Here is a 22,061-nt window from a genome sequence, read left to right on the forward strand (position 1 = left end):
AGTCGGTATTGAGACAGACTCGCACAAGCAATAAGTCACTCCACTTTAAAGGTCCATGAGGGGCAAGGGGAAAAAAGTGATGGGGCAACAACATTTTTACTTGGAGTACCCCAGTCTCTCAGTTGGCTAACTCTATTATGTGACTTCTTGGAGGAGAAATTATTTAGCTCCTATTACTCCCAAAGACTATCATTCCATGATCTACAACACATTAAGGTATCATGGTTGAAGGGATATTAAGCCTAGTTTGGACATGAATGGGTCCCAACGACTACCATGTTCCTCAATTTTTTCATGGTTCAACTCACATAAGCTTTAATGAGAACTTCACTGAAACTCCAGCAATAAATTAAACAGTCTGCATTTGTGCACACAAGAGGTGGATTTATTGTTGTGATGTTCCCTTTTACAAACTGGTGAAAAAGTTTCTATAGTCTCATGAGTTTGTTCCAGAATTGTCATACCATATTTTGACATGAAGTTTTCTTTAGTTTTTTTATTATTTACTTCAAATTCATGTTGATTGTTACATTTTATAGTTAGACTGCTCCGGTGGCCTAGCAGTTAGAGCATCCACCTCAGGTGAGGGAGGTCGTGGGTTCAAATCCCGGCCAAGTCATATCAGAGACTTTTAGAAAATGATACTGACAGCTGCCTTACTTGGCACTCAACATTAAGAGGTTTGTGACGTGACAGGTTGTCATGCTGCCACTGTGGTAGGTGTGTTATGGTTGGGGCGGGATGCTCACAATATTCTGTTTAAATTATTATAGAAGTCTCACCCAGGCTTGATTTTGGTTGGAAGTTAAATTAGTGAAAGAAAGATTTTAAGCTTTGATGTAAAGCTCCGACCCCCAGTCAGCAATTCTGACAGTTAAATGATTGAATATACACAAAAAGTGAAATTCAATGAATAACAATTTAATGACAGTTCAATAGTTGAATGATTAAAATTTCCCAAGTACTCTCCTTCAGCTTGACCCTGTGATAGTCTACTGCATCATTTGATTAGTTGTGTGAGATAGCTTTCCACCTGTCCTTTTATTCTACTCGTCTGTGTATTCTTTCCTATTATTCCAATTCCTTCTCCTCTTCCTCCCGACTTTCTCCAAATTCGCTAGTCAGTATTAATAATCTAAATGAATTGCGCTCTTGAAACAATGTTTTGAATTGTAAGTTACTACTACGTTGTCGAGTGTTTGGATGGATGCATGCACCATGCAGCAAGTCACACGCTGAAGCAGCTTAGCAGCTGGGGTATCCAGGGGTAACGTCGCTGGTGCTGGCATGCCGATATCAATGCTGCATAATATTTGTATGTCAGTGTTCATCTGCTTCATCATATGACCATTACTCATGGATTAGCTGCATTGCATTACTATTTGGAAAACAGATTAACTATTGTGAGTCATAGTTTCATAGTAATTGGAAATTTCGCTAGCTATCTAATCAGCCTAGCTATCTGCTAATGTGTATGCTGGAAGTTCAACAGCAACACGAGGCCTCTTGGCTGGTTGGTTGCTGTGACTGTGATGACGGCATGAATGGTATTGCTAATTTGTTATGTGCAGACAATCATTGGTATTTTACAGCAATCGTGATAAAAAGAATTTACTTTTAAGAATATACTGTCTTTCTATTAAGATCCAAATCAAATGTTTATTCCTTAATTTCCACTATTTAATTCTGATTTTAAATTCAATTAAACTGTTTCCTTTTAATGAAAAATTCAACAACGAGCGGTATATCATTGATACAGTGTACATACTATACATATATTTTATTTATATCACATACAAATACACATATTTGCCCTTGAACATTGTAATATATGTTCCTGGCACCTGTGTATTGATCAGGTGGATGAACTCCTCACATCCCTGTGAGTGTCCACTTCAAAATGTAGCTCTGTGCCTTTTCTTTTTGTCCTCAATCACATTTGCATATTGATAAGTTGTTTTCTTTTTAAGTTCCTATTTTTAATCACATTGATTCAATCAGTATAAGACACACTAATGATTTAAACATGTTAGATTGTTTTTTTGAAGAAAGTAGAGCACTACGAAGACACTAGCTTCTTTTACACACTGAATGCTTAGGCATTCATGTACTGGTGTATGGAAATTAGTGTGGAATAGAAACTAAGTGAAATGGCGAACCAACAAGAGGTAACTAAAACATTTTAATGTATTTACAGTTGATCTAAGCTATTATTCTGCTTAATTAACATTACTACTGACCTTAAAATTCTCTCTTTCTCTCTCTCTCTCTCTCATTCCTTTTGCTTTGGACAGTTTGACAACTTTAAAATCATTCTAGGTCCAGAGGCATCGTATGACACAAGCGAAAATCCACAATGCTCTTATTTTTATGGATTTTCACCCATATCTTGCTACAATGGTCTAGAGAGAGAGAGAGAGAGGGAGGAGCTGCCATTTGGACATTTTCATATTTAATTAATAATAGATTTTTGGAACATTATAATAGGTTTAAGAAATATCAACAACAACACTAACACATTAAATATGTTACAGTATGTGTGCCTCGTAACTGACATTTGTAATGTAACTTCTAGTGTTAACCAGCTATTGCTACTAAGTATCATTGATATTATGAAAACTGTAGATAGATCTCAAGGAAAGCGTTAACATAATGTATGACTAACCATATTCTTGTAGGTTACATGGTGCAACATCAGTTTTAAGGTTTTCATCCAACCCAAATTGTTTTTCTCTCTTGCTCCATATTTCTGTGTATGTTACCCCTTTTGCATGATGAGGGAGAGGGAAACAAAAAAAGAAAGGATGATGACAATGTGTACCATTTTAAATTCATTTAGAAAACAGGGACTATTAATACTTTTTATCGTTACTTATTCATCAATGATTAATAAGTGGAAATTTATAGGCCTGCAGTTGAAAGAACGTTCATATATTCATATTATTGAGCCATGGGCAGATCACAATTTGATATACTAATAGTATTTGCTTTATACCAACACTAAATGCCATGTTATATTTTAAGTTTAACATACCCCAATATTTGTATTTGGGTTTTTTTCCAGAACAACACGTTTTGCAACTTTCCCAGATTATCTGATGGTACAATTAAAGAAGTATAAAATTGGAGATGACTGGATGCCCAAAAAGTTAGGTATGCATCAATACATATGGTGTATTATTGTTAATCGTTTTGTAAAGATAGTGTGGAACTTTGTTTAATGGTAAAATAATTTGATTAGCAAAGATTGGGATATAACAGAATAATAATTTAAGTTTTAATAATGTAATCCATGGTTTTCTTTCTGTTTTCGACAAATGTTTATTAAATGAACAAATTTCACTGCATTCAAGGAATAACTTATAAAAGTGCTGCACTTAATTTGCTTAATACAAATTAATGGGTAATGCCATGAGTCTTTTTTTCAAATTATATATGAAATATGTGTGTAATTTTCATTCTTTGTGTTATAAGAGACTAACTAACCTGATACCCATATAGAGGATATCTATGTTTTTAGTAGATATGAAGAAATATTTCTCAAGTGAAGTGAAAACCTTGTATTATCACAAGATGCAATGCAAAAGTGACAATTCAGAATGTTTGCAATCCACTTATCTTTCTTTATCTACCAAAAAAAAATACATTTTTGTTATTGTTACATACTTTTATGGCAAATATTGTCCAGTGTTTTCTCCATTCTGTACCAATATGATTTACAGTAGCATTACTACATCAGCAAAAAGAAGTTCCAAATTTTTACAATAATTTTACAACAGCAAAGTTGTACAATCTAGATTTTGTATGTGTGTCTCAGATATCTATTCTGTCAAGTTAATGACTGTTCTCACATGAAAATGAGGTGATTTATTTTTCTTCAACACATTTCTTATGCAGATTTTTTACTTTGTGGGTTAAGGACTTTTTGGTTGGCAGTGAAGCTATATGTATTCTGAAAACAATAATCTAGTTTTTAAATGATACTATATTCTGCAGTTAGCATATTTCTTATTAGACTTTGTGCAAGGTTCAGTGGGTATTGAAGGTCCCATGTGATCCCTTAGTAAAATGTTTTCCTCCAAAGGAAAAGATATGCAACTATTAATAGATTCTTATAGTGCATGTTTGGCACTGATATGTACTGATATTTACCCAACTCTGGCATTACAGATGTGTCAGTGGACGTCCCAGAAGAGCTGGATCTGAGTGCATTAAGGGCCAAAGGTCTTCAACCATGGGAAGAGGAGTTACCTGCAGAGAAATCTGGTTCTTATCTTACAGTTGTTTTATAAACTTACCCCAACCCCCAATTAGCAAACTAGTGTAACTCTATACCATTTCATCCACAGTACATTTTTAATTTTAGTTCTGCTATTATTTTTATTAAACACTACCAATACTAATACATACTGTTACTACTGCTACTATCACCACCACCACCATTATCTGTGGCAACTTCTGCCACCACTACTATAGGTCTGCTGCTATTTTTGTGAAATGCCTACTATACATTAACTTGTTCATCCACTTTCTGAAAGTGGTATTAGTCTGTCTCTCTTTTCTTGTCATTGTAGAAATAGAGTTGTGTCTGAAAACATCTGAAGAAATAATTTTTTTTATTGATTTTGAAAAATTCCACCTGTGAGCAATTAATGAAAATATTTTGGTCACAAAATTTTTTGTATGTAAGCAAACTGGGTCCAAAAAACATACAGAAATTACAGTACTTAGGATTTTAGATAAACAGTGTAGACCCAGACCTACTAGGACGTAATACAGGACTGTGTTCTTTTGCTAATAGGGGACTAATGCTGTTTTGCAGTTACTTTTGAGTTATGCATAGGTAACATGTCATGTATATAACTTCTTTCCTTTATCTGTTTCTCCTTCAGATACGTTCCCCAATCAAATTACATCAGGAATATTAGCCTGCTACTTTGCAAATTCAGCCCTACTGAAAGACACAGAGGTTTTCTTCTCTATCTCATATAGACAAAAGACAGTAACTCTTGCCCATTATATCCCCTTGCTATTGTCAGGTGTCACTAGTTTTACTGTTGTACTAATAACATCATGCATTTTATCAACAAGAATCCATGCCATTCTAGTGTTCAGTTTACACCGTCCAACTTTTGTTTTGGATTTATTGTGTGGTACAATCATTCTTCAGCAGGTTGTATATAATATCTTTACAGTTTCTAACTTTGTCTTCTTATGGACTTTATTTTTTTAAATAAACTGTTGTTGACCTCATATTGTTATTTACTAGATAGCTTGACACTAATTTTATATATATATACACACACACACACACACTCATGAATCCATGTATAATGCAGGGTCAGGGTCAGGCATGGATTCCATTTTTAAACCAGAAATTACCAAAACATTTATCCCTATTTGTTGAACTTGAAGGAAATGACTATAAAAACTGGTAACGGGAACTTTGATATATCACTCCTTTTATTGTCCAATTGTTTTACTCATCATTATGAAATATCAGCTTTTAATATGAAATCATATAGTTTGTTACATTTTTCTTTCCAAACAACATCCTCAGTACTCCATAATTAACCATATTCAAGGAAATTTAAATCAGTGAAAATGTCACTTATGCCTAGTGGAAGCAGTACTTTAATAAATAAATACCAATTAAATAATGTTTTATCAAGTGAAATATTGTGTTCTAGTTCTATCTTTTAGTTCCTTTTAAGTGTAGTTATCATAAATGCAATGTGTGCTCATGTAATTACAAGTAAAATGTGTCAATCTACCGTAACAGCTATGCCCACAAACGTTTTTCTGAGAACCTATAATAGTTAGGTGCCGACCGTGTTATGATACCTGACTAGCGGAAGTATTTCTTGTATGCTTAACTGAATTGAAAGCTGGCCTCCTTAGTAAGTATTATCACATTATTTACGTCTTTTGATTCGAATAAAGGAGGTGGAATTTTAAAAAATGTTAAAAGTCATGCAAATCCTACATCCTTAAGATCTAGCGGCCTCAGTCATATGTCAGGATAACTCACTTCATTTGATCAATCATACACTGTTGTAAATGTTATTGTGCATGTTATCTAATTAAACTACCAAAAAATAACCTACTCAATCATTGCTGTAATCAAAGATAGAAAGGCAACCAATCAAAATGAATACTTCATAAAATGAAGAGCTTTGTTTTAGAGATATGGTCCATTGTGGGGAAAACAGAGAATTTCTAAATTGGCACTTAAAGAAATCCTCATTGATGATAAGTAGTTTCACAATTACTTCATGGCATCAATATTTTACTAACCGAACAATTAAAAATTGTATTTCAATGTAAACAAATTTCTCATGAAATAAATGTTGCATGTTTTTGAAAAAAAGAATCTTGTTTGTATCAACAGTTAGTCTAGTTCACAGACTCCCTATTTCACAAAATGCTATCTCATACCACTCCAAGAACCAGACTAATCAACAAAACAAAAAGCAGTGATGTAATTCTCACATGTTTCATGTTCACATGGAGGATGTTGAAACCAGTTGGAGTAATGTAACGGTCTTTCAGATGTTGGACATCTTGAAAATAAATGTAATTTATACAAAATAGTGAACAACTTCATCAGAAAAAGTGCTTTATTGACAATTATTCCTGACATGATTATAAAACGAGGATTCAGTCATTAAACAGCCTAGTTCCCAACCTACCCCCATCCACCAGTTTTCTGGCCGTCTAGCAGATTATTCTGGGGAGCTCCCTCAGTAACTCATGTCCTAGATTATAGTGCTAATTTTTTTTACCCCATTATATATATATATATATATATATATATATATATATATATATATATATATATATATATATTGATCCTGTACCTTATAAATTCCATTCCCTGTCTTTATTATCTTCTGAAGAACTTAATGGGTTGGAACTAAATTTGTCATGGGGCAGAACAAAAACATTATGTGGCTAAATTAAGTTTTCACTTTGTTCCCCATCAAAATTGTATTCAGTCATGGACACACATACACACTCTTGACTTAAAGGTTTGCCCGTTTGATAACTTTGAGAGACTAATGGATTGTTTCCATTGTGTAGCATTTTAAGAACTCGATTTAAACAAATTTGGTTTGAGAAGAATGAAGTGAATTTAAGTCCATATTGATTTTCACCTTTAAACCTACATTTGGTTTGAGATCAATAACATTGAAAAAGATTTCAGTCCATACTGATTTTCACCTTTAGAAGCTAACTAAGCTGTGGTGAGAAACTTTGATGTTTACCCCAGTATCTTGAACAAAGGTTTCCTAAGTTATACCATATTGGCAGAAGCAGACACGTTGTCTTCAACAATTCTGTCAGTGCAAATTATTTTCCAGTGTGCAAGAAAAACTTCATTTTAGTGATGCATTTGTTTCTTTTTAATATTCCAGCTCAACCCCAGATAGATGAGAGTATAGTCAGTCAGCTGGTGTTCATGGGATTTGACTTGAATGGATGCATGAAGGCTGTGTTTTACACACAAAATAGTGGAGTGGAGGCAGCCATGAACTGGGTCATGGATCACATGGATGATTCAGGTACCATATCCAACCCTGTGCAAAGCCCATTTAACTTGAGATAGTGGAGACACTGATATACCATTATATATTCCATCCGCATTTATCATTCTGTCAGTGATAAAAGTGAATATTGATCTGCAGGTGTATTATTTAATGGCAAATCTGGCTCATGATGTTTGCAGTTGGGTTAGTCTCATTCAGCAATTGGGTTAATCTCATTCAGCCATTGGGTTAGTCTCATTCAGCAATTGGGTTAATCTCATTCAGCAATTGGGTTAGTCTCATTAAGCTAGATATCTCATGTGGCTTCAGGTGACCTCTACCTAACAAAGATCGGGTAAGAAATAAAATGTTTTGCTTGTAACACGAGAATGAGTCATTGTCTTGATGAGATTATGTTGTTGCAGGATTTAACGTCATTTTTCAGTACACAATAGGCTATACATGGCGGCCAGTAGTAATGGTGGAGGAAGAACCCGGAAAACCCCAGGAAAGAACCACCAACCCACAAGAAGCTATTGGCAAGCTTTCTCACATACCCACATTGGCCGAATTTGAGACTTGAACCCACGCAGACAGAGGTGAGATGGCAGTGATCTGTAACGGAGAGCGCTTTAGAACACTCGGCCACTCAGGGCCCCCTTGATGAAATGAAGTGATTTTAAACAAACTTCTGATGATGACGTGTCATGATAATTGTAAATATTAATGGAGCACAGCACCAGATTTGTAATCCAAGGTTGGTTCAGTACCAGCTGATGTCAGCCCTGATTGGCTTCCTCTGAGTGTTTTTGTTCTTAGTTCCCATTCCATTGTCTTGAGATATCTAATAATATGTTATAAAGTACAGTTTAACCAACAAACCAAATGAAAGCTTGTAAACACTTGCAGTTTTATTGACTGATTGAGACAAGACTTCTTTGTTAACATTTGAATGAAAACTGGTTTAATGATATTCTTAGTTTACAATAGAACAATTGTCTAAAGTATGCCAAGATGATTGGATATAACAAAAAATGTTCATTTAGCTCCCATTGTACATAATTTTGACCTAAGTGACTTCTGTTCAGTGAAACATTTTACCAGACTTTCAGACAGTGGAGATATTGTCATAATATTGTTTTGAACCATGAAATTATCTATATGTACATGATAAAATGATAATGCATTCAGACATACTGCCTAGACATTTGCAGCACTAACACTAGATACACCTTGAGCATGTACCTTTCAACGATTACTGCTTTTGTAAATGTGTACAGGCAGTAAACTAAACAAAATCACAGCCCTTGTTATGGGTGACATCCACATAAATTATTTAAGTGATATTTTATCTGATTGGCAGATTTATGAACACACTAGAATCTGTATTGTTATCAGATTTGGTATTTGTGAGTATATCATTGATTATAAGTGATATATATGTGTTTTAATGAGGTTATCTTGTATGTGATTGGTTGAACACTCCATAGACCAGACTTTGATCATATTCATCATTTCAACTTGTATCTTCCAAACCTCAGAATAGTTCAGTTATGATTGACAAGAACACATGTTAATAAGTTTATGTCATTGTGATCACAGATGAATTCTATTGTGAGTGACATATTTTGATCAGATTGGCTACACTTATGAACACTAAGGTGGCCATATTTCGGATTAGATTTTAATCAGATTTTGTATGTAAGCATGTATCTTCAAGATCTCAGATAAATTTGATCATGAGCAACGTTTAGGCATATTGTTGTGGTAGTCTTACATATGATGGCAGAGCTTGTGAATAATTAATCATCAGGTTTTGATTATATTTGGTATTTCAACTTTTACCATCAAAATCTCATCAGATGAGTTTGACCATGAATTAGATCCACACATTTTAATGAGGATCCAGGCTGTCCTTCTGGTTTTGAATACAATTGTCGTGGGGTTTAAAGCCATTTTTCAGCACCCGATATGCTATACATGGTGGCCAGTATTAATGGTGAAGGAAGAACCCGGGAAAACCCTGGAAAGAACCACCAACCCATGAGAATCTATTGGCAAGCTTTCTCACATACCCACATTGGGTGAATCCAAGACTCGAACCCACACAGACAGAGGTGAGATGGCAGTGATCCATAATGGATGTCGCTTTAGACCACGCGGCCACTCGGGGTCCCTTGAATCCAGTATGATAACCAATGACCTATTGGAGTTCCTTGGGTGGATATCTAAATGTTTTCCAAGTTATGACTCGAGGAGTAGGGCTTCAGAGGGGTAAGAACAGGCTCTGTGTATAATGTCAGGTAAATTCGGGTGCCTTAAGGGTAGGGCTATGAACAGTTTTAATTGGGGTCTAGTTCCCAGGATGATGTCCAGTGGAGAATTCCATTCATGTTAATGACTTGTCCTTGTTATGATTAGAAAGTGATTCAATATATATGGTCACAGAAAGAAGATAAATGACATCACTCTTAGTAGACAAACTTTTCTTTTCCATCCACAGATTTAATATGTGTGTGAATTTGCATTCACAGCTGACATGTGTCAGCTATCCAAATGAACTTGGCCCCTTATTAAATCAGCTTCAAATAGTATCACCTAGATCTGCCATCACTTAATGCATAAGCAGATCAGGATCTAAACTCAACACCCATCATTGTTATTATCATATTTAATGAGCAGAATAATACCAGAACATAAGACAGTTTTGCGATGTCAGATCTTTGTAATGCTGTTTGCAATCAGATGCACAATTTACAAGGGATTTTGTGGTAATTTGTTTCTTGACTTCATTAGTAGTAAATGCGATACTGATTTACATATATAAATTCCGTCATTAGTTCTTAAATACCCTTGATGCAAAGTTGATTTCCTTCCTGTGATAAGTTTACCAAGTCATAATGTTTTACTCATTTAAATTCCACCCACTATTATTTCAGATATGCATAACTATAAGCAAATTATTTCAACATGAATTATTCACTCACCAGAATGTACAAAATATTTATTCAAATTGCCTAGAATGTGTTCACATAAAAATGAAAAATGCAATTTATAACTACTATCTATTTACTAAAATAATTTTATTTCGACATCTACAAAAGCCAATAACTTTCAATGTATTGTGTTTCATTACTAGATTTCAGTGCTCCCTTTGTGCCCCCCAGTACCAACAAGCTAAACAGATCTTTTACCCCTAATGAAGACGCCATGGCCATGGTGATGTCTATGGGCTTCACAGTCGAACAAGCAACAAAGGCACTCAGAGCAACTGTGAGTTTAAAATTCATATTGACCTAAGTTAACCCGACAGCCACAGGTTGGATTTTTACTGTTTTTGGAAAGTAGCTGAGTATAGAAGATGACTCATGGGGATGGAAATTATGTGCACATCAGAACCTGGCTGAATTTTAGAAGAGGCAGTTATGGGGAGGATATCTTAATGGGAGTATGGATTTAGGGGACAGTGTCTTAATGGGAATATGAATTATAGGGACATTGTCTTAATAAGAGTATGGATTTAGGGGACATTGTCTTAATGGGAGTATGGATTTAGGGGACAATGTCTTAAAGGGAGGATGGATTTAAGGGACAATGTCTTAATGGGAGGATGGATTTAGGGGACAATGTCTTAATGGGCGTATGGATCGCATCAAATTTAAATGCTGAAACCTAGATTTGATCAGCAAGCCTAATAGTTTTAGCAAACTTTAACTGGAAAATACTGTCAATTTTTTATTTGTTGGATGTCAGTATTTTGGGTGGTTTTATGGTAGCCATTAACCATGCATTGAGAGACTCAACAAACAATGATCTGTTCATGAAAACCTTTCCATATCCAATGTATACTAGCAGTGATATACCAGTGAAAATGTCAGTCTTTGCAAAGCCACAAACGTTCATACAGTACAATCTTTATAAGGAAAATTTAACTTTGCAGAAGAAGGAAATAAATAATAATGGAACCTGCTTATTAAAAGAATAAAATGCTGATTTAACAAATTTCAGAATTGTAAGCAGTGCAGATTTAACAAAATACCCAATTGGAGATGTGCATGTATTTAATCCCATTTTTGTTTTACATTTGTTCCTCAGGTTGTGTTTTCTTTGGCCTCCATTGTATTTCTGACAGTAAAAATAAGCATCAAGTGCAGTAATTGTTTTTTACTACAGTAAATTCACCATTTATTTTGGGAGGTGGACATTTGTTGTGGATTTTCTTGATGCTTTTTATTTATTCACCAAAAAATGATGTTTCTTCAATGAAAGCAACAAAACCCTTTCCTCAATCTGCAAATGAAAGCAAAGATGAAAATGTAAGAATAAATTCTCCTAACACCACATAAACACATTCACAATTTTATTCAATTTGAAACCACATATATGATGATGTTTTCAATATTGGTCATGCCAACAAGGATAGAAGAAAACAACCTTAGGTACATATTTTTGGCCTTGAAACATCATTATACATGGCCTAAAGCAAGAAAGGAACTGTTGTTCACCCAGATTATCAAGGATGTTGATAATGGAAAAGATGGAATTTTGATTGCAAAAGTGTAAATTTCCAGTTTGGCATTTACCAAATGGAAATTCTAATCATGTGTTTATTGTACTGAAATGAGACACATAGGCAGTCCTTCAGATTAATTCTGGCCAAATAAATGTTTAATTGTAAAATGATACATCATACATTTTAGTTCCCTCTTTATCCCTTGAAGAGCGCAAGGTGACCTAGCTAGTAGTCCATTACAGGATGATCACACATCTCACCAGTCTGCATGAGGTTGAGGAGCTTCCCAGAGTTTTCTGGGTTCTTCCTCCAACAGATATACTGGCTGCCATATATGGTTATCATGTGCTTAAAAATGTCGTTAAACCTCACCAAGCCAAACCAAGCTTTATCCCTTGTAACTTAGTGAGTCTGTGCATCACTCACTATACAGATTGTTAGGGTTTTTTTTGTATATGAGTTATGCACTGCCAATAATCTAAAATATGCACACATGGTTATCACTGGATACAGTTATTTCAGGTTATTTTGCATAAAACAGATTGCATAGAAGGGTTGGTTACATAGAACAGATTACATAGAAGGGTTGTTTATATAGAACTGGTTGCATAGAAGGGTTGGTTACATATAACATATTGCACAGATTGGTTGGTTACATAGAACAGACTGCATAGAAAAATTGGTTACATAGAACAGATCACATGGAAGGGTTGGTTACATATAACGTATTGCACAGAAGTGTTGGTTACATAGAACAGACTGCATAGAAGGGTTACATAGAACATATTGCACAGAAGGGTTGGTTACATAAAACAGACTGCATAGAAGGATTGGTTACATAGAACAGACTGCATAGAAGAATTGGTTACATAGAACAGACTGCATAGAAGAATTGGTTACATAGAACATATTGCATAGAAGGGTTGGTTACATAAAACAGACTGCATAGAAGGATTGGTTACATAAAACAGACTGCATAGAAGGATTGGTTACATGGAACAGACTGCATAGAAGAATTGGTTACATAGAACAGACTGCATAGAAGGGTTACATAGAACAGGCTGCATAGAAGGATTGGTTACATAGAACAGATTGCATAGAAGGGTTGTTTATATAGAACTGGTTGCATAGAAGGGTTGTTTATATAGAACTGGTTGCATAGAAGGGTTGGTTACATATAACATATTGCACAGAAGGGTTGGTTACATAGGACAGATTGCATAGAAGGGTTGGTTACATAGAACAGACTGCATAGAAGGGTTGGCATTGGTTCAGGATAATGTAAGAGATTTTACATGGTACTGTGGCAGTTTACAGACTGATCATTTAGGAAAAAAACAGGATGTGATGATTTCAGAGTTGCCACTTTCCATATACATACCTATTTGAGTTTCTGCCAGTTCTCCTACTTTTTGTCCCCTTAGCGTCTTGCAGTATTTGTTAATAATTTCATAGCAGGTAGGTGAAATCCATTATAGTATCTTTGAGATGGCTAATATCAATTTTTTTTCCCCAGTAATTGTTCATTTTGCATTGTTTGAATAATAAACAAGACAGCCATTAGTCAGATATGGTACCATTTTTTATTTGCATTAAAAAATATTGGTACTAACATTAAGTTCTACTAAAATTGCCTTTGATAGTCACTGTCATGATTTACAGTAGCAGTGAGTTACCATTTTTAGTGTCATCCTTTTACACTGGTTGCATAAATATTGTTAGATTTAGCCAAGTTTTTGAATTTTATTATTAAATGTATGGAATGGAAAGAACCAATCCTTGACTTGACAAACATGACAGCCAATTTTAAATGTAAACCTTAATGACTGCACTAGATTTGTCCAAAAATGTAGTTACATTAAATTTTATGATTTAAATTTTATACAAGATGTTCTTTGTAAGCATGACCCTTTGAAACTTGAATTTATATTGTGCTTTCATGTTTTTGATGCTATCTTATTACAGGAAAACAACACTGAGCGAGCCATAGACTGGATCTTCAGCCACCAGGATGAACTAGACACACCCATGGAGACAGATGAAAATAATTCCAAATCATCTGGAGAATCAAAGTTCAGGGATGGACCTGGACGTAAGATTCTTTTTTCTTTTGCTTCCAACATTAGAAGAAGATGGGTATACTTTTCCAATGATGGTAGTGCATTGATCAAAACAGGGCACAGACCAAAACATCACATGACAGTATGTGTATCACTTCCTTTATAAACAAGGCATTTCATCTGCTCAACAAAACTTTCATCTGCAAGATTAAATTACAGTACTCTTCAGTTAGCAACATAAGAATAAATTGTCACAAAACTTTAACATATCAGTATATTACTGCAGTTTAATCATGCAGACAAAACTTTATCGAATAAATGAAATGCCTTGTTTATAAAGGAATTGATAATGTATCATTACCACATGAATTAATCATTGGTTCCAGATGCAGATACAATATGGCTGCTTGTGAGGCATAAATTTTACGTTTGGGTTTAAAATGATAATCGCATACCAAACAAACACGTTGGTATCGAGAAAACTGGCTGTGTACAAGATGTGACCTGTGGAGATTGGGGCTGTTTAAGAGGGGAACCACTGTACTACAAACACTATATCTGCATTAGTCATTCTGGAGTGTACCACATTGGTCAACATAGCAACACCACCCTCCATGGGGACAATGCAGAGCTTAATCCTTAAAGTAACTGAGACTCATTTAAACAAACATCAACAGATGCTGCCACTAGATCTTAAGCACAAATACCTAGTACAATCAACTGTTTTCAGTTTCAGGTCATTATTCAGACCTATGCAAGAAAATGTTCAGTGATAGTAATATATATAAGAAAATAGTTGCAAAAGAACAAAAGAAACCCCGCAGCAAATATAATAAATAATACAATTGTTGCTAGCAGTGTTGACAAACAAGTAATGGAGTTATGCCACACAAAGGTGTTTTTAGTCCTGATTGATGAATCTATGGAAGGAAGATAACAAAACTATTTCGATCCCAAGAAATGACCACACCATGAAGAAAGTTTATCTGCCTTCTGAAAAACCAAGATTTGATAATCCAACTGGGCATGTTTGTCACTCTATCATAGCGTTGCAGATGCTGAAAGATCATTTTATATGCTGTGAAAAACTCAGCAAGTTCTTAAGGAAAGTTTGAACAACAGTAACATCCAATCTCTAATGATATCTACCATTTTTTGTTTGTAATACAAATTAAACAAATACTTTGCTTCTTGAAATCATTTGGTTTAGAGACACACATTTGGATGGAGGAACAGATATGAGTTTTAAACCCTTGTACAAGCATTCTTATAGTAAAATTTGACTTCAGACCAATGTGGATGCATTTGTTAGCACTTATTTTTTCTGTTGGATAGCACTTATAGTTTCTGTTGAGAATGGAAGGTAATTTGCACATTATCTACCCAAGTATAACATGCAGCCAACTACAATAGACTCAGATCAATCATTGATTAATGTCTCATATAATCAGGGTCATTTCTATGGACCGATAATCCAAAGCTGCATACTGACACAATTTCACTCATTTTTATGGATTATTTCACAGCAGGCTACACATTAAGGCTGTTCATTTGTTAGACTCTTCACTGAAGGGCTTAAATGTTGTTATGCTGAATGCAGGCATGATTAAACCCACAAGATTATTGTTGTAATGAACACTTTTGAAATTCAGTGGGATTTGTCATCACTAAATAACATAAAAGATGGTTTCAGTAGCAGTGATAGTGTGCACAAACAATTGTACCTTGCCTCAGATAATTACTGTTGATAAAAAGGGTGTGGCAGTCTGCTAATTAAAGGATTTGCATTGCAAGAAATAGCCACAAGTTTGAATTTCTTGTAAATTGTTGGTGATAGATCAGCTGTCATTCTTGGTAAAGCCAGCTATGAACAGGTGGATGAAATTAGCGATTGGATGTTTGTAAACTCTTGATAGACATACATCAGGGTAAATGGATATGAAAGCCATACATTTATTAAATAACAAAAAGTCTGCACCGACGGCACATTGTGTGAACTTCAAAGTAGATTTGGGAAGCTGTGGTGTCGTTAGCATGCTGGACATGTAACCAGTAGTGTGTGGATTCAAATCCTACCATTGGAAAAGCCAGGATCAGCACCTGTGGTGTGTCATTTGGCAAGACCTTTTACTTCAATTGCCTCGGCATTAAATTACCCATACCCTTAAAGCACAGAACAAAAGGCATTTTGCAGAGGCATTATAGAGACAAATGTTGCGTATTTGTAGTTTTGTAGGATGAGGTAAATGTGGATTTTATATCCATGATGATTAAAGATGTTGTTAGATTTCTGTTCATACAATATATATTTTTTTCTATTTAGGCTACAAGCTGGTAGGATTTATTAGCCACATGGGGACATCAACAATGGTGGGCCACTATGTATGCCATCTTCTGAAGAACAATCGATGGATCATCTTCAATGATGAGAAAGTGGCGTACTCAGAACAACCACCCAAGGACCTTGCTTACATGTATCTGTATAAAAGGATATGAGCTGTGTACTCATTTCCAATACATAAGAGAATATAGACTGGATACTTGTATCCAATCAATGCTTATTTACAGCAGTGACCTGGATAATGGTGTCCAGTAAATGCATGCTCACCTCTCTATACAGGTGAATATGAGTTGGACACTAATATTCAATCAAGTTGGAGAAAGACATTTGAATCACTTGAAGACTAGCAACAGAAATGACTAATGAAACTTTACAAGGAGAGTGCTTTGGTTGATTTATTCATGTCATGGTGCTGTTAAAAATGCATGAGAAAGGAAACAAACATTTTTGTGCTTCATTTACATACCATATATTCCCACTCTAATTAACATCCCCACTCCATATCCAAGAACATTCGATTTAAAAATACCTGTGCTTTTTAATACCCATCTACTTCAGATCCATGATTACAACAAATTACTTTAGCAATCTCAATTAATCACATTCTTACAATATATTTATCAATGTATAAACTACTAAAGTCACAGGCACAGATGTACTGTTAAAAATGACAAAAAGCTGGATAGCAAATTCAAAACTTACCAGTCCTACTTCAACCAGCTGCTGAGTGAGAAAATTTGTAGATTGATTTATCATTTTAACTATGCTGATATTTACAATGACTGAATTCATTGGCATAAAGACTGCCAGATGTACATGTGGTCATTAGAAGAGAACATGAAGAAGAAAAAACAAGTTTACATTATTGTACTCTAATAAATGCCCCCCATTTGCAAAATATAATACCCCCAGGAGTGGTTAATTAGGGAATATGTAGTATGTGTTGCTAAACACATTCTTGAGAAGTCTTTCTAGATCACTTGTGTAGACAACTTTTTTTAGAGTAAAAAATCATTTACAGTCGATTAAAAGTATTTGTGAATTTCTTGTTGAGTATATCAGATTTAAAGTTCTTAAGTTCACATTTTTAGTTATTTTAAAAGATTGGAATAAATTGGTACCATTTCTGAGTCTGCAGTTTTAAGTTTTTCTTTCACATAGTTCATATTAATGCATATTGCATTGTTCCTTTTATTATGGTGACTGGCCTGTGAACAGTGTTAATACATTGTATTATGCTTTTTGAAACAAGACAGGATTTTGTAAGATCCAGTCACAACTGTATAGTAAGATATTTTTATGCCAAAGTTCAGTGGACTTGTAGAGAGAGGTGACTTTCAAAGATAGGAACTTAAAATATTACTGCCAGGAAAGTGAAACCTTTGATACTACCAGGAATTAGCTGGTGAGGAGAGAGTTCCACCTTTGACTTCTAACAAACAAATGGGGAAGAGGGCATATCATTAAAGTTACAGAGTGGTGTAATCTTATCCTTAAGACTGAAATCTATTCCATTCCATTGCCATTTTAATTCATAATTACTTTTTATTCTCTAACTTTTGATGGATTTGACACATGCAGTTCGAGTCTTAGCCAACTCGGAATCAGAATTACTAACTTCCTGAGAAACACAAGTATTCCACCATCTACAGCTAACAAACTTTCAAGTGGTTGAGTCAAGGAAGAAGTCAATTTTAGGGTCAGCAGGCCACTGGTAAAAATTACTGCAACTGAAAGAAGAAAAATGATCTCAGTACAATAACATGTTTTGTGTCACAGAATTGTGCCAAAATTTGCTGATGGTTTACATTTAGGGTAAATATAAAGCTTATTGATTTTAGGGTTCAAAGGTCAAAGTCACTAACTGGAAGAAGAAAAGTGGTTTCAGCACAATAATGTGTATTTACAGCATAAATCTCAACCAGTCTTTGCAGACAACTTACACTTGCTGTAAGGAAGTAGCATATTTCTTTTTGGGGTCTAAAAGTCATTATAACTGAAGGAGAAACATTATTTTTTGCACAAAACTTCAGTTATCTGAATGGAGGACCGTTATATAAGGCATATAGTGCTCCATTCATAGTTGACTTGTTTAAGTCTGTTGCATTTTAACATGCATTGTATCTGGGAAACACTTTTGTAAAATATATGCCACTGTACTCTTAAAATAATAACAAAATTTGTGTCTATGGGAGACTACTCCACACTATATGTACCTTTCCAGGATACCATATTTTCCTTTAGCAAACTAATGAGGTGTGACTGCTATAAATTTAAAATATATTTATGATTTTAGAATATCAGTATTTTTTTAAAATTCATATGCAACCCCCAACTTGAATCACATCGAAAAGATAAACGCTGGACAGAAGATCTGACAGTAACCATTTAGAGGTCGTGTGGGTGACCTTTGAATTAGTCAATGGAAATGCAGATTTCTGAAATATTGAAGTGAATCAAATTTGTTTGGCACACACTGATGCTCTCTAGCCAAACTACCATCTCCCAAAAGTGAAGATACAAGACTTAATATGATTAGCTGATAATATTAGGATCGTGGTAATAACAGGTCACCAGAACATGACCCCTAAGCAGTCGTTGTCAGATCTTAATGAAGGACAGTGGAGATTTGATTTTAATCACCTCGAGACAGACCATTCTTCTCATTTGTTCACAGTAATTAGATTGATCATGGCTTCTGGGAATTTCCAGTGCACAGGATATTTTGGTGAATTTTTCTGAAAATTTGTATTATGGTAGATGCAACCTTCCTGTTCTTCAAAATGCCGGAGAAAGTTTAATTGTTCTATGTTTTTGGTGGAAAATTTGCTGAAACGTCTTTTTTGACAAAAAAGCTTCATATGAAAATGAAATATATAAGCGTAATGATGCCAAACCAAAGCCTCTAACTTTACAGAGAGTTTCTCTAATTGGATTAGTTGTTTATTTTGTAACTTTATCTTTGTCGTTTGTCTTTTTCTAAATTTGTATGTGTCTTTTTGTTTACCCACTGGATGTTTCATTGAAGTCTCACCCTCTCTGCTGCTGTAATTAAATCATCATTATATCAACCAAATATTTTATCAAGTCCTATGTGATATCTTGTTTTGGGATCATGTAAATTTATTGTTATAAATCCGTGCGGAGCAGATTGTGCTTTTGAAAAGAAATTTTTGATCTTAATCATGTCCATATCCACACTACACCAAGTCTGATGAATATTTCGCAGAGTATGTGTATCAACTCCATTAAACACAACTAAAATATCACAATTATCTCGGATCACTTTAGGTATTTGTGTGTGCCGTTGAATAACATAAGTCAATCTGTATTTTTATGCCTACCTATAGAAACTATCCGAGCTGGATTTGTTTTGTTTGTCCAGCATAACATCATCATATACTACGAGAGTATTAATAAATCGATCTAATTCATCTACGGACGGTGCTTCATTAATATCAGTAATACAATTAATAATATCATCGCCATCTTCATTTAATAACTTTGCATTTTCATTAAAACCTTTAAGTACGTCAGAACATCTCTGATCATCAACTGCCAGAGCTACTAAATATAACTGGTCCAACTTGAGCCATTTCATTATCCAATTAAGTAATAATTGCATTTTACCAGACCCATATGGAACTATTATTATCATTCTGATGGATTTCGGTTATGCTGAAATATGTTTTACTGGCTCTTATTTTCCTATCACTGGGAAATCAATAACAACCATGTTTATCAATGAGGACCCTTGCGATGGCCACAGTTACTACAGGTTGATCCTGGCAAAGAATTTCTTGGTGCAATATCATCTCTGATGAAAAAAACTTAACTTAAAAATTTGATGACATACTGCAATTTATCATGATGAGGCAGTTGTTGAATGATTTAATCGAACACTTGCTGAGCAGTTATTTAGATATCAATATGAAAAGGAAATAATTCAGGAGGATACAAGATTTAGCGAGTGGGCTGCAAGATTACTAACTGTGATAAATACATTAAATAATGAAATTACTCAAACAACTGCCATGAAACCTATTGATGCAATTACCAAAAAAAAACATTTACCAATACAACAACATGACTTTTCAAAACAATGAGTATTAGGTAATGTTACTGTAAGATATTTATATGAATCCGGTGAACTTGAAGATGGTAAAAAAAGAGCGACTGATCCTATTTGGTGTATTACAACTCATAAAATTTCTAGCATGGTAAGATCTACAGGTAGACCTGCAATCTACAGATTAGATTCAACTGATCCTCAACATGGATTTAAATGCAAGCAACTACAAGTAATTCCTGAAGACACAATTACCACCACATTCACTTTTGTAAACTAGCACCTCGACGTTGATTACATTCAAGACAGGTCAGTATCACATTTTCGCATGTATGACCAAAATAACTATTAATTCTGTCTACTGTAAATTGTCTTGGATTATTATTTGAATACTACTACAACATTGCTGTGTTACAGCTCACACAATGATTATTTTGCTGTTGTTTTAATGTCATGATAAATTTAGCATCGAGATCAAAGTCGCGCTTATTTTTGTTTGTCACCCTGTTTACAACTAATTTTTTTCTTAATATATTTTTGTCAATAACATCACTATTACCAGTAGTTTCTATGAAGTTTATGACAGTTATCCACAGCTGAGATATTTTTCTGACTTGAATATTCTGCTGTCACGTATCAACCGGTCAATAGCACAATGGTACGGGTAGATTTGAATATTTTTCTTTATGTAACATAAATAATTGTTGTTGAAGTGTATCACAAACTATCTTTCTACCTGCATCTATCAAATCATTTGGTCTCCATAAATTCCAAAAATTGTTAATAGGAGTTTCTGAAGTTATTTCACGCATTATGTCACAAAGAATTTTATTAGGTTGTAGTCTAATTAATTTCTTAAACTCTCTTAATTCTGGATCAAGTGCTCTAAGATTATCAGTTATTTCTTGATAATAATTTACAAAATTCCTCAGGCATCCATTTGGAGACAATCCAACAAAAAGTGCTGGTTGACAATGATCACCACACATTATTGCAGCAGTATTTTTTGTCAATAACCAATCAAGAAATATTTATAAGTGTCTAATGAAACAGTGTATATTTCATCCCAAACAGTAATCCTTGGAATATATTTCTCGCCCATTCGTTCAGGAGTGTATTTATCTCCCTTCCATCGAAAGAATTTATATGTGCATGATTTAATATTTCTTTCTTTCGTTTCTCTTGCGAGTCTATTTCTGAACAACCATTCAAGAATAATTTGATCACACAAGTTGTTTTACCACAAATTCCAGACCAGTGTTTTACCAGAACACCCAGGCCCATTGAGATAAACTTTTATGTCTAGCTGCAGGATCAAATACAGATGGTGCTGATGATTTTTGGGGCAATAAACACCCTTAATTTCAATGTCAGCGGATTCAGAATAATTAAGTATATATTCTTGTTTTATTCTCCAGTTACCCCATGATGCATAAGTGCCGATATGTAGTTGTTCTAGCAATCCTTTATTTTTGTTTATTTATAAAATGAATCCGTAGCAACAGCTAACTCAGAAACTTATTTATCATCAATAATAGATTTATCAAAA

The 22,061-nt window shown here is 34.4% G+C and overlaps 1 protein-coding gene across 2 annotated transcripts in view; it reads left to right on the forward strand.

The window, feature by feature from the left end:
• Positions 1 to 17,573, forward strand: part of LOC149781199 (ubiquitin carboxyl-terminal hydrolase 5-like) — a 67,874-nt gene extending 50,301 nt beyond the window's left edge. For both annotated transcript variants that reach the window (XM_089935258.1, XM_089935259.1), the window contains exons 16-21: positions 3,065 to 3,153; positions 4,171 to 4,266; positions 7,419 to 7,565; positions 10,669 to 10,802; positions 14,008 to 14,134; positions 16,426 to 17,573. In XM_089935258.1, coding sequence (XP_089791384.1) covers positions 3,065 to 3,153; positions 4,171 to 4,266; positions 7,419 to 7,565; positions 10,669 to 10,802; positions 14,008 to 14,134; positions 16,426 to 16,598 — 766 coding nt within the window. In that variant the 3' untranslated portion in view covers positions 16,599 to 17,573. The remainder of the gene's footprint in view (positions 1 to 3,064; positions 3,154 to 4,170; positions 4,267 to 7,418; positions 7,566 to 10,668; positions 10,803 to 14,007; positions 14,135 to 16,425) is intronic.
• The last annotated feature ends 4,488 nt before the right edge of the window (positions 17,574 to 22,061 follow it).

Source organism: Sinohyriopsis cumingii, chromosome 15 (genome assembly GCF_028554795.1).
Source record: "Sinohyriopsis cumingii isolate HCF-2022 chromosome 15, ASM2855479v2, whole genome shotgun sequence".
NCBI classification, from domain to species: domain Eukaryota; kingdom Metazoa; phylum Mollusca; class Bivalvia; order Unionida; family Unionidae; genus Sinohyriopsis; species Sinohyriopsis cumingii.